The sequence below is a fragment of the Sciurus vulgaris genome (genome assembly GCF_902686455.1).
Source record: "Sciurus vulgaris genome assembly, chromosome: 3".
NCBI classification, from domain to species: Eukaryota; Metazoa; Chordata; class Mammalia; order Rodentia; family Sciuridae; genus Sciurus; species Sciurus vulgaris.
In genome coordinates this window covers 38,141,137-38,154,277 of record NC_136463.1, presented here as the reverse complement: position 1 = coordinate 38,154,277, position 13,141 = coordinate 38,141,137, and the positions used below count along the sequence as shown (strand labels likewise).

The 13,141-nt window shown below is 35.9% G+C and overlaps 1 protein-coding gene across 9 annotated transcripts in view; it reads left to right on the top strand.

Annotated features, from left to right (window-relative positions):
• ACACA (acetyl-CoA carboxylase alpha) overlaps positions 1–13,141 on the top strand; it is a 273,697-nt gene that overhangs the window by 102,242 nt on the left and 158,314 nt on the right. For all 9 annotated transcript variants that reach the window (XM_079132070.1, XM_079132069.1, XM_079132077.1 and 6 more), the window contains 4 exons: positions 635–733; positions 2,014–2,120; positions 5,584–5,694; positions 11,516–11,725. In XM_079132070.1, coding sequence (XP_078988196.1) covers positions 635–733; positions 2,014–2,120; positions 5,584–5,694; positions 11,516–11,725 — 527 coding nt within the window. The remainder of the gene's footprint in view (positions 1–634; positions 734–2,013; positions 2,121–5,583; positions 5,695–11,515; positions 11,726–13,141) is intronic.

Here is a 13,141-nt window from a genome sequence, read left to right as displayed (position 1 = left end):
ATGTTCCCACTAACCTTAGAAAAATATGTGGAGGGAAGGACCTGTTTTTAAATACTGAAGAAGTGCGCCCTTAAATATGAATCAGCACCTTTGCATTTAAGAATATAGGTTATATTCTTATGGATAAGAGGTATTTCTTCCAGTAGAGGCTATATGACTCAAATGGTTTCTTTCTGTTTCAGAGATTCTCTATAATGCTGAATATGCTTTGTAAATATTACTTTGGGTTCTCCTAAGACTAACGAGGCTGTAGTACATCAGACTCAAACCCCAGAACATTACCATCTTTATTTTAGGATATAAGTTAAAAAAAAAAAAAAAAAGATTTTGTTAATCAGTAAAGATGGATCATGAAGGATGATAAATTAGGTTTGTTCGGAATTCAATCCAGCTTATACTTGTATATATTGAGCTCACACTGTGTGTAAAATGCTTACTGTATTAGATTCTCTAGAAAATACAAACAATAGTCAAAATATGGTACTCCCCGTAATCAAAGTTATGACCTTCATGACATGTAATGGGGATGGGGACAAGACAAATACAAATAATTATAATTCAAGGCAAAATATATGTGCTGTAAAAATGAGGCAAAAATGTTACAGTTGTTGCTCTTTTCCTATTTTGTTTTTAGGTCCTCCAAGCCAGGCCATGTGGGCTTTGGGGGATAAGATTGCATCTTCCATAGTGGCTCAAACTGCCGGTATCCCAACTCTTCCCTGGAGTGGCAGTGGTAAGAAATTGTTTCTTGTTTGGATCTTGAATTGCAGAAAAGCTTAGTAGGTTATTTGGGACAATAGCATGGGGCTTAGTTTGTTTAAAATGTATTGGAGTACTTGACAAGAAATATAATCTTGATTTCTCCTAGCTTAATATATCTGTCATGTATTTTTTGTTATGTCTTAGGAGTTTAAACTTAGACCATGTGCACAGATGCTAAACTGGTTTGGAATGATCTTGGAACTTAGTTTGAAGAAACTGGGTAGACACATGTTCTGGGGTTCAAATCTACTCAGGGTTAGGCTAGAGTCTTCCTCAGAGGCTGGCTTAATAAGTAGAATTGGACCTTTGGACCATTTTGGGGGTGGTCTGGGTCCCCAGGAAAAACTTAAAGCCCTGTTACTCAAATGTTTACCTCTCAGTGCTTTTCTGATGTCAGCCCATAATCTGTGGGTGATTTGCTTTCCTAGTACTATTCAACCTCAGTTGCCCTTGATGTAGAAAATGAGGTCAATAGCCAACCTTTCTTCCAAGCATGCACAGGGATAAATTTTTTTAAAAAATTATTCTTGACAAATCCTGTAAAGAGTGCAATGTGAATTATTATAGCTGATAATAATATGAACTTTCCTTTTTTAGTACTCACCCTCTGGGAGCAGACATACATTAAAACCTCTTTTAAATTGGAATGACCATTGTCTTGAGGCCAGGAGATTTGAACCCTTGTTATTCTGGCTCTCCAGGGGGATTGCCATATCCTCTCCAGACCTGCTAGGTCAAATAGTTTAAAATAAAAGGTTGAATTTGTTCATGTTTGAATGGAGAGTCTATAGTGTTCCCCTTGTGGCTAAGTACAGGAACATTCAGGGAGCATGAAATCATGACTCTGCTGAGGCCAATAAAACCGCCATTTCCATTTCCAAGGGCTCATAAAGATTGAATTATTTCTTAGACCTCTGGCCCTGGAGCAGGCCTGAACACACAGATTGAAGGTATTGCTGGGTTGCTGTGAGAAGTCTGTTATGCTTTTTTGTTGTTGTCTTGTATGTCCTTGCATTTTTATAAGTTGGTCCCCATTAGCTCTCCTGGCTTTTTCCAGCGTAAGAACCCAAATTGCCAGCTCATGCTGTGGATAAATACTGTTACCTACAAGAACTGATCACGGTTTTATGTCCTCTATCTTTCTGCCATCTGCTTTCAATTTAGGATAAATAACATAGTATTTTAAAGACTATGTAGCGGAAAACTGACACAAATTCTTACAGTTGCTCTTAAGTCACTTGTCTATTGCAGGTCTTCGTGTGGACTGGCAGGAAAATGATTTTTCGAAACGTATCTTAAATGTTCCACAGGAACTGTATGAAAAAGGATATGTGAAGGATGTGGATGATGGGCTGAAGGTGGGTTCCTAACTTTAGGGAGCAATCCCTTTCAACTGATTAATCATAGTCACAAATATGGGGGGATTTGGATCCTGGTTTTTGGTGTGTACCCTTGATGGCATGAGGTTGTAAGACCAGGCTGTATAGTTCATAAAGTGTACAGTGAGAAAGTGACTTCAAACTGAAATTTAAATTAGTTTTAAGCATGCTACTTATCTGGACAGAATGTTTCTTAGGCAATTAAATCAGTATTTTAAGGAAGTACTGATTTTTCCTCATTCTGCCACCTGTTAGATATGAAGGGGGATCCATAAGCCACACACTTTTTTCTCTTGCTTGAGTTCAGAACTGAGATAAAATTCAGATGACTAAGGCATGTCAAAACGTCAGCTTTGTTACAATACACTTGTTGATAAAAATGACTTCAGTATATAACAAAGAGATTTACAAACTGAATGCCATGCCAGAGTTAACCAGGTTCACTGCCTCACTGGTTACTGGCAATGCTGAATAACCACAGGCTTTCCTTTACAGAGATATCACTTTTGTCATTCAGATTATTATATGGCTGAAAGCTGACAAAAAGAGTATGTTTTGTGTAGTGGACTTAACTCAGGGGAAGAGGCTGAGCAGTGCATATTCAGTTCTCCTTCTAAATTGACAAGTCACATAAGTTAATGCTTTTTCCCTTGGGAAGGAGTGAGGGAGGGAGCCAAGAGAGCCTGAAAGCATTACTCTATTTTCCTTTTGCATAGAAAGGTGAAGCTAGGCAAAAGAAGAGAGATCTTTTCCCCAACCTTTTCTTTCCTTATAGTTCTCTCCAGTTTGTTTCTCATGAACTTTTTAACTAACTGGAAGTATCAAGTTATGCCTCTAGGTAGATGATAAAAGAGGCCATTTTAGAAAAACACATTGCTTGAGTTTGACTTGTGTGTTATAAATTCAAGAGGAATGCTAAATGTTCAACTAATTTTGCTTTGTTGTTCAAATTAAATATCCCATAATCTCTGTAATAAGAAAAGTTAATATTTCTAATTGAATTAAAAATGCTTTATTTGCTAAAATTTGCAAAAGGTTAGAAGTCTTTGTTTTCTTTTTTTCCCCGATTTTAAATTATAAGCAAAATTTAAAAAAAAAAAATTTTGTAGTTGTAGATGGACAGGATGCCTTTATTTTGTTTATTTCTACATGGTGCTAAGGATTGGACCCAGTACTTCTCACATGCTAAGCAAGTGCTCTGCCGCTGAGATATAGCCCCAGCCCTATAAGCAGAGTTTTCTGGTAGAAAATTTGGAAAGCCAGAGAAGATAATAAAACTATCCATAAAGCTATTATCTAAAGATAATGCCTGTTAACATATTCATGTAATTTTCATGTATTTTCTTCTAGCTTTTTGGTTCATTCATAGATTTATATACTCTTTATTAATAAATTCCTGTATCTTAAAATTTAAGGTCTTACAATATATATCGTTTGGTAATCCTGGCGTTTTTTTCTACTTAATTTTATACATAATCATTTTCCCCATGTTAGACTTTTTTTTTTCTTTCTTTTTTTGGTGGTGCTGGGGATTGAACCCAGGGCCTTGTGCTTGACAGGCAAGCAAAGCATTCTAACTGAGCTATATTCCCAGCCCTCCCATGTTAGAATTTTAGTGCCATGTAGAAAATGATATGTGTTTGTGAAAAAGGTATGTGTGTGGATATGTATGAATTATACCTACACACACACACACACACACATTTATTTACTTTGGTACTGTGGATTAAATCAAGGGTACTTTACAAACACTGAGCAGCATCTTCAGCCCTTTTTGAGATAGAATTTCTCACCAAGTTGCTTATGGTCTTGCTTAGTTACTGAGGTTGGCTTTGAACTTGCGATCCTCCTGCCTCAGGCTTCTGAGAAACTGAAATTATAGGCTTATACCATCATACCTGGCAAAATTATTATTATTATTATTATTATTATTTTGTTACTGGGATTGAACTTGGGTGTTTTACCAGTGAGCCACATCACCAACCCTTTTTCAAGGTTTTATTTAGAGACAGGGTCTCACTAAGTTGCTAAGGCTGGCTTTGAATTTGAGATCCTCCGGCCTCAGTTTCCTGAGCCACTGTGATTACAGGCATGCCTCACTCACTGTGCCCGCCTTGCCCAGCAAAATTCTAAAATAGTTTTAATGGGTGAATTGTGGCTAGAACTTTCTTATATATTTGAAAGGCCTATTTTTTTGCGGACTTCCTGTGGGATACTCTCTTCCCTTTCTAATGTCTTTTCCATGTTTGTGCTATTCCGTTGATCACCTATCATTGAGTGATTAATTCCACCAATTCTCTTTATATGAGCATAGGAAAGAATAGAGCTTATTAAGCTTTAGAAGAGATAGGACTATGAGAGAGGGGTTTTTCATCCCTAATCTGACCCAAAATTTAAAATGGTCTTTTTCTGTTACAGTTTAAAGATAGCTTAATAAAGTAGCAAAACCTTAAAAGACCAGACCAGAATAATTTTACAAAGGAATGGCTTAGTTGTATAAATATTTTAGTTAGTTATATAACTAAAGTTATATAAAGATTTTAGTTATATAAAGATTTTGGTTAAATTTCCCCAATTTACTTTTTGCTTAAACAGTACAATTTGTTTATCTTCTGTATTATTGCATATAAAAGCAACCTCATTCCTTCTGATAATTGCATAGTATTCTCCATAGTGTATGGTATATCTTGTTTTAACTAGTCCCTTACTTGATGGATAGATAATTCGCTTTTTCAAAAAATTTTAGAACTGTCATCTGATCAGTCTACTGTAAATGTGAAAAGCACATTTACAGCATGTGTTGAAAATTAGTTTTCTGACTAATTTTATTATATTAAGATCTTGTTATATTTTATAAATTTGTGTGAGAAAAAAATTTTGAATACTTGAGAGTTCTTAGACTCTTTTATGTGTAGTTAGAAACTATACCGAGACCATCTGCTTGTATTAAATCAACTACTTATTTTTTTAAAATAAATTATGGTTACCTGTACACCGTAAAGAATGTACTCCAATACCAAAATACATTGGTACAAAGTGAAAATTTATTTCTACCCATCTTCCTTTTATAGAACACTGCTGGTATATATTTTAGAATTCATTTCTTTGCATTTACATACTTGGGTGTATTAATTCATATATAATCAATCATACCTAAACTTATACTTTGATTTTGTTTTTGACTTCTATAATGGATTACCCTAGATTGAACCATATAAAATTGCCAATATTCCAGTACTTTTTTTATCTACAAAATAACTATTTCTTTTGGTTTAAACTAATACTACAAATATTGTTCTGTTAGTTTTTTACCTTAGTGTATCTTGAAGTTCTTTCTATTTTAATACTTATAGATCTACTAAATAGTTGCATTCTTAAAGGAGAAAATGCAGTTTTATCCTACTCTACTAATACTACTCTTCCATTTTCCTCTTTCTTAAAGGCAGCAGAGGATGTTGGATACCCAGTAATGATCAAGGCCTCAGAAGGAGGAGGAGGGAAGGGAATCAGAAAAGTCAACAATGCAGATGACTTCCCTAACCTCTTCAGACAGGTAGAGTGCAAGTTCTTTTTGTTTATTTGAGCTGATGTGCATATCAGAGATGCATGATTTAACACTACTGAAATTTGGATGTCCAGAAAATACTTAATTTTTAGCTTTGCCTATATCTATACTAGTCTTTCTCCCTAGCCTTCTACCTGCTTATTAACAAGGAGAAAAAAGTTAGTGAAATGTCCAAATCAATTTAAGTTTTATTTAGGTAATTCAAACAGTAGAGTTATTCTTTCTTATATAGTAAGATAGCTCTTCCCTACATGGTGCATGTGGCTCATAGTATCTCATAGTGGCAAGGAAAAATCAGTGTCTTTCTGCATTTTTGTACCCCTGTTCTGCTGACATTGTAAATAAGTGTTTGGTATTGTGGTAAGATATTGATCTGGTTGCTCTTAGGTTGACTCTCCTTATTTCATTTCAAATTTTCTGCAGGCCCCTGAGTTTCTACCATGTGTCCCATGTATCCTCTTAACCCAGCAGTCTATACCCTAGCCTGTGCTGTGTGGCTGTTGTATATAGGGCACAGGATCCCCATGGCAGGCCAGCATTATGTAGAACTGAGAGTGGCCCAGCAAAGCTCATCCTCGTGTCTCACTGTCTTACCCTCTGCTTTGTAGTTAAGTTGATGTGGCCATGGTATAGGATGGTTGTAGAGGCAACCGTAGACATGATATCTTTTTTTTGAACCCAGGGGCATTTAACTACTGAACCATGTCCCTATTTATTTTTGTTTCATTTTGAGACAGTGTCTTGCTAAGTTGCTTTGGGCCTCACTAAGTTGCTGAGGCTGGCTTTGAACTTGCAATTCTCCTGCCTCAGCCTCCCAAGCTACTGGGATTACAGGTGTACACCACCACACCTGGTGACATGGTATCTTTTCAGAATCTTAAACAGAAAAATGGGAGACAAGAGTCTCTTTGCTCTGCCCTCAGAGTTGCCTTCACATACTTGACTTAACCTCTTTTTCTCCCACCAATACCTGGGAAAAGATGTCAGAAAGAGGAAAATGGGATACAGGTTTGAACTTACCCTCTGTTAATTCCCACTTTTTCCTAGTTTTCCTAGCATCTTCTATTCTTTTGTATCATCTTTTACTATGCCCTTGGCAACATTTTGTTGTTGTTGTTTTTGGGGCACTCTACCAGCCCTTTTTATTTTTTATTTTGAGACAGGGTCTCGTTAAGAGTCCCAGACTGACCTTGACTTTTCGATTTTCTTGCCTCACTCAGACTCTCCAGTAGCTGGGAATATAGGTGTGTTCTACTGTGCTCAACCCTAGCTACCACTTATTTGCCTCCACCCCGCCTTTTTCAAAACTATTCATCAGCAATTGTTTTTCTTCACTTTCAAGGGCTAAAGGGAAAAACTCTATGTCTTCCATGATTTGATGTACTAGATAAAGAAAGTGGTAAAAATATTGTCTTATTGCATTCTTATTTTGAGTATCAGAAGTTAAATATTACCTCAGTTTTTTTCTTTACATTCTTTCTGTAAATTCTGATTTTAGAGATAGATCAATGCCTCATGGAGTCTAGAGAAAAGATCTTTGCTCTTAGAAACAAAAGAAAAAACATGGTAATGGTAACTCCTACAAACATTTCAAAACTACTTATTATTGTGGAATTCAATAGTTGAAGAGTATATGACACTAAGAAGTTGTTTTATGTGAAAATTCTTAAATTTCATTAATGTTTAGCTAAATAACTCCAGTCCTCCCACTGAGAAGAAACTAAAAAGTTGGACATGATTAAACAAACAAACAAACTCTGTGTTAAGGCATTAAAGACCTTTCAAGACAGTGAAGAATTATGGGAGAAGAAGAATAAGAGAGGTGAACATGGAGTTCAAAGCCACTTTCTCCATAAAGATATCTTCTAGAAGAAATAGCTGAAAAGCTGTTTGGAGTTTTCAACAGTCTTATAAGACTACAAGGACAAAATATAGACATAAGGGCTTGCTGAGGATGGGTACCCAGGGAAAACTCCCACATTTTAGTTTGAGATCCTGAAGGACTATACCATAGGAGAAAGGATGAACTGGAAATAGACCAGCTCTCTCAGGTACTAAGTCTCAGATTCAAAGTACTCAACCTTGATTCAAGTAATGTGCTTTATGATTATTAGTGCTTGTAGCCACTCACAGGAAGCAAATGTGAATCTACTCCAGAGAAAGATAATACCCAGTACCTCAATTCTTTTTGTTAATTTTTGCATGGTGTATTAAGTACCCAATTAAAAATAGACAGTCATAAAATGTCATGAATGAAAATCAAGACTAAAAGTCAGTAGAAACAAAATCCATAGAGGATTTAGATATAAAATTATCAGACAAGGGCTTTAAAATAACTATGCTTAATATGTCCAAGGAGATTAAAGACAAGATTGAGAATTTTGGCATAGAACTGGAAACCAAAAAGAAAAAACAAATGAAAATTCTAAAACTGAAAATGCAATAACTAAAATTAAGAATTCAGTATAGGAATTTAATAGCATATTAGGTGCAATTGAAGAGAGAATTAGTCACTGAAAAGTAGATCAGAAGAAATCTTGAGCTGAAGTATGAAGAGAGACAAGGATGAAAAATATAGAAAAGAGCAATGTGACACAGTACAAAGATGACTGTGGTAACTCCTCCCCTCTCTGTATCCTCCTCTACAATATGATATTGCTCTTTGCTACCCTTAGAATCTCAGCAGGCCTTGTGGCTTGTTTTGACCAATAGAATGTGGCAGAAGTGGTGTACAAGTTCTGAAACCTAAACTTCAAGTGGTTTTATAGTTTCTGCCCTTTTCCCTCTTGGAATGAGCCCTCAGACTGCCATGTAAAGAGCCAATTTTAGCCTATTGGAGAAAGGCCAAGAGAAGCATAGATGAATCATCCTATCTAAGGTCTCCTAATCCTATTAGCTAATTATCAGCACCATGCTTAAGACATGTGAGACTTTCCAACTGTAGTTGAGCTGCCCGATGACTACAGCTGCATGAGTGACAAGATCACCTTCTGAGTTCAACTCTGAATGGTGATCCATAGAAGCATAAGCAAATAAAATAATTGCTATCCCAAATCATTAAATTTTGGGGAATTTGTTAGGTATCAATGGATAACTGACACAGTAATTAATATCTAAAGGTATAATATTGTCACGGTGAAAAACATGGCACTCTTTGAAATTGGCTCAAAGGTAGAAGGTGGAAAAATGATAAGGAAGGTTTTAATGAAGTTGGGGGAATGGTGAGCAAACTATTAGTGAAGGCTGAAGAAATAGTGAAATCATTGTCATTGGAGCCTGAAAAAAAGATAACTCCATGTTTTATAATGGGGAAACAATTGACAGAAAATTTTGTCTGAGGTAACTTGAAAGATCGATTATGTATTTAATGAAGTGAAGAATCTGATTAAGGAGATCTCTGGGGATGAAGTGTTGAAAGTATCTGTCAAGTGTTTCTACTTGCTTATACTAAGGAACTGTAGAAGAGAGATGGGTTGAAGATGTTTTATTTGCTAGCAGAATTTTGAAAATTTAAAGAGCCTAGAACTTGTTGGGTTTGAAAATATAATTGTTTCTCATTCCCAGTCTCTTCAGCTGCTAAAAGATTTGTGAAGCAAAAAAATGTCTTAGTAAAGATCAAGTCAATAATGTCTGGACTTTAAGACTTCAGAAACATTTAAGGCAGTATCTGATAGGTTACCTTCTTAGCTAGACAAACATGCTTCTAATAATATTAGGGTTATTGCCCCATAATAGTTTGACTTGCCCAAAGTGTAGAGAAGTCTATCCAGAAATGATTTATGGTTGTGGTTTTTGAGATAAGCAGTGAATCCATTATGATCCATAGAAGACTCACAATGTTATCAAGAGACTTGTATTGATGAATGTGCCAAAGGATAAAAGGGACAGAAACAGTTTATAATGAAAAGAGGCCTTTGGGTCTTTAAATTTCTATGGGCAGGAAGCAGACTGAGAAAACTATTCAACTGTAAACATTAGTTATTTCTTTTAGAAAGATTTTTCAGTGGAGAGGGCAGAGAAATGCTTTGGATTAGAGACCCACTTTCAAGGAATAGAACCAGATCCTAAAAAAAAAAAAAAAAAAATTTCCATGCCTCTGGGTAAGGGATCCTAGCTACATGGACCCATCTGTATTTCAAAATTGCTACGAACCAGTGACCACTATGTACTTCCTATCCTTCCCTCTTTGAATGGGAGTATCTTTTGCAGTTCTTTCTCCCAATCTGTTCATTAGCTGTTGGGGGTTTTGGGGCAGATAACTTGTCTTTTTAGTTCCTAGATCTTTGCATCAAGAGAAACAGTACATGTGGAGCTGCACCCAAGGAACCTCATTTGCTTCATGAGAAAAGTGGACGTCAAACCTGATGCCATGATTGGATGAGACTTTGGGGGTCTTGGGAGGGGGTGAGTCTATTTTGCATGTGGGAGGTATGTGAATTATTGTGGCCACAGGGGGACCATAGTAGATTGTTTGCACAGATGGCCGCAATAACTCCTCCCATTCCTGTATGTACACCCCTTGCAATGTGACTTTGCTGTTCTTCCTTTTAAGAGGTGACATCTCTTTCCCCAATCCTTGAATTGTAGCTGATCCTTGTGGCTTGCTTAGACCATTATTAAAAGGTGACCAAAGTGATATGTAAGTTCTAGAGCCTAGATCTCCAGAAGCCTTGCAACTTCTGCAAGGATCACTGTGTTAAAGACGCCTGGTTTAAGCTACTGGAGGATGAAAGCTCCCTAGACCTGCCAGCCAACAAGACCTGTGAGTGAGTCCATTCAGCCCCACTCAAGCCTCCAGATGATGATATGCATATGATTGAAAGACCAGAAGAACTATCCAGCATAGCATCATAAGCAAGTAAAAGGTTGATGTTTCAAACAAGCAACTGAATTTTGAAGTGATATATTACTTAGCAAAACAGAACAAAAAAGGTACAGAGCATAAAAGGCATGGGATACAGTGAAATGATCTAACATCATGTACTTTTACATCTCAGAGAAGAGAAAGAGAATGGAACAGAAGCAATATCTGAAGAAGTAATGGAACAGGAAGCCATATTTGAAAAGATAATGGCTAAGAATTTCCTTGAACTGGTAAAAGATACCAAGTACAGATTCTAAAAACACTATGAGCCCCAAGAAGGACAGATAAAAGGAAAACTACACATAAGCTTATCAGAATAAATCTGCCACCCTCCCACCCCCTGAAAAAAAGAAAAAAGAAACACACACACATCTGAAAGCAACAGAAAAAAAGATTACTTTCAAAGGAGTAACAATATTTAACAGTTGAAATCTCAATAGAAGCAGTGGAAACCAGACACTTTAGGATATCTCTTAAGTGCTGAAAAAAAGTTAATTACCATTGTAGGATTCCATACCCACTGACAATATTTTTGAAAACTGAAGATGGAAGTCTTTTATTTGCAACACCACCACGTGTGATGTAGTGTGAACCAGGAATGTATCTAGTCTGGAGCACGTTGTAAATTTGGCTGTATGGAGTAGATGGCAATATTTTGCCCTGTTGTGGGATTTGTATGTGTGTGTTTTCAAATATTTTGTTGTTTACCCTTGTAACACACTGGATGTTTTATGTTTTCATTTTCATTAATATTGGTTATATAACTAAGAATGCAGTTCGTTAAAGAGAGACAAGGCATGGACTCTATTTTATTCATTTTGTATGTCTATTGATTAACATAGTCCTACACTTCAAGGCATCTGCTTGTTGAAATCAAAGCAGTTTATCAGAACAAAAAAATATTTACCACTGAAGGATTTGTTTTCTTTTCTTTTTTGAATATAGGTTCAAGCTGAAGTTCCTGGATCGCCTATATTTGTGATGAGACTAGCCAAACAATCTCGTCATCTGGAGGTACAGATCCTAGCAGATCAGTATGGCAATGCAATCTCTTTGTTTGGCCGTGACTGCTCTGTACAGCGCAGGCATCAGAAGATTATTGAAGAAGCACCTGCTGCTATTGCTACTCCAGCAGTATTTGAACATATGGAACAGGTGTGTCTGTTAAATATTTTAATTTCTGTTTTCTTGCACAGAACTACTTCTTCTCTTTCAGTTCCTGTACTGATTTGAAAAGAGTGGAATTTCAAGCCATGATTCTGGATAATTGATAATATTTTGTTCTTTTCCTGTACGAAAAGAATTCTCTTATTACCCCATTGGGAAAATTGTCAAAGAACATTTTAAGCTATAAAAGTGGTTAACACTTAAAAAAAAAAAATTACTGTGCGATTTTGAGTAGAGATAAAGGAAAGAAAGATATTGGGATTTTTAACAGATTCATGATAAGCAAGTAGTTTCATTTTTTGAATTGGTGATCATCACATCTTCAGATGAATCCATTATCTTCTAAAAATATGTTCTAAATATCTTTAAAGTTTACATACTCTGTATTTTTGTATAGAAAAGAATTTGAGTCATGAAGCATATCTTGGAAATGGATGTAGTTTAGAGATCTTGCATGTAATCTCTTTGGAGTCATGACTCAATCTATATGTTATTGAAAATTTGTTTTTTATGTTTTCTTTTTACTGAATTCAAATAAAAACTAAATGGGTGTTCACCCATGGTGGAAGTTTAATTCCTATGGCATATGTGTATATTAGGATGTACTCTCAAACTTCTATAATAAAGATGCCTCTAAAATTCTGGGGTTTAAACAAGGTGTGATTTCTATTTGTCTCTTCATCATAGTTCAGAACTGAGCTGGTGCAAGATACGCAGGGTTTTAGCTCTGCCATTCCCTAGGACAGGACTTAGCAAACTCTAGCTCATGGGCCAATACAACCTATTGCCTATTTTTTTTTTTTTTTTTTTTTTTTTTTTAGTTTTTTCTTTTTAATTGTCAATGAATCTTTTGTCTTATTTATTTATTTATATGTGGTGCTGAGGATGGAACCCAGGACCTCACACATGCCAGACAAGTGCTCTACCACTGAGCCACAACTCCAACCCTGTTGCCTATTTTTGTAAAGGAAGTTTTACTGAAATATAAACCATGTTCATTTATTTATTTATTGTCTATGGTTGCTTTATTGCTACAATCGACAGAACTGAGGAGTCATGAGTATATGGCCCACAAAGTTGAAAAAATTACTGTCTGGACCTTTACTGAAAATGTTTGCCAGCATTTACCCTTGGGTGGTGTCATCATCCTTCACAATTAAGTGAACTCACAAGACTATGCTCACGTTGAAAGCAATGAGAGAGAAAAAGGGAGGATATGGAGGGCAAGCAGATAAAGACATGATCTAGAAGTCACACATGTCACTTCTCGCATTTCATTGGATAAAATTCAGTCATACCCAGCATAAGGAATATTAGGAATTGTAGCTTTAAAAAAAAATTTTTTTTTTAGTTGTCTATGGACCTTTATTTTATATATTTATATATGGTGCTGAGGATTGAGCC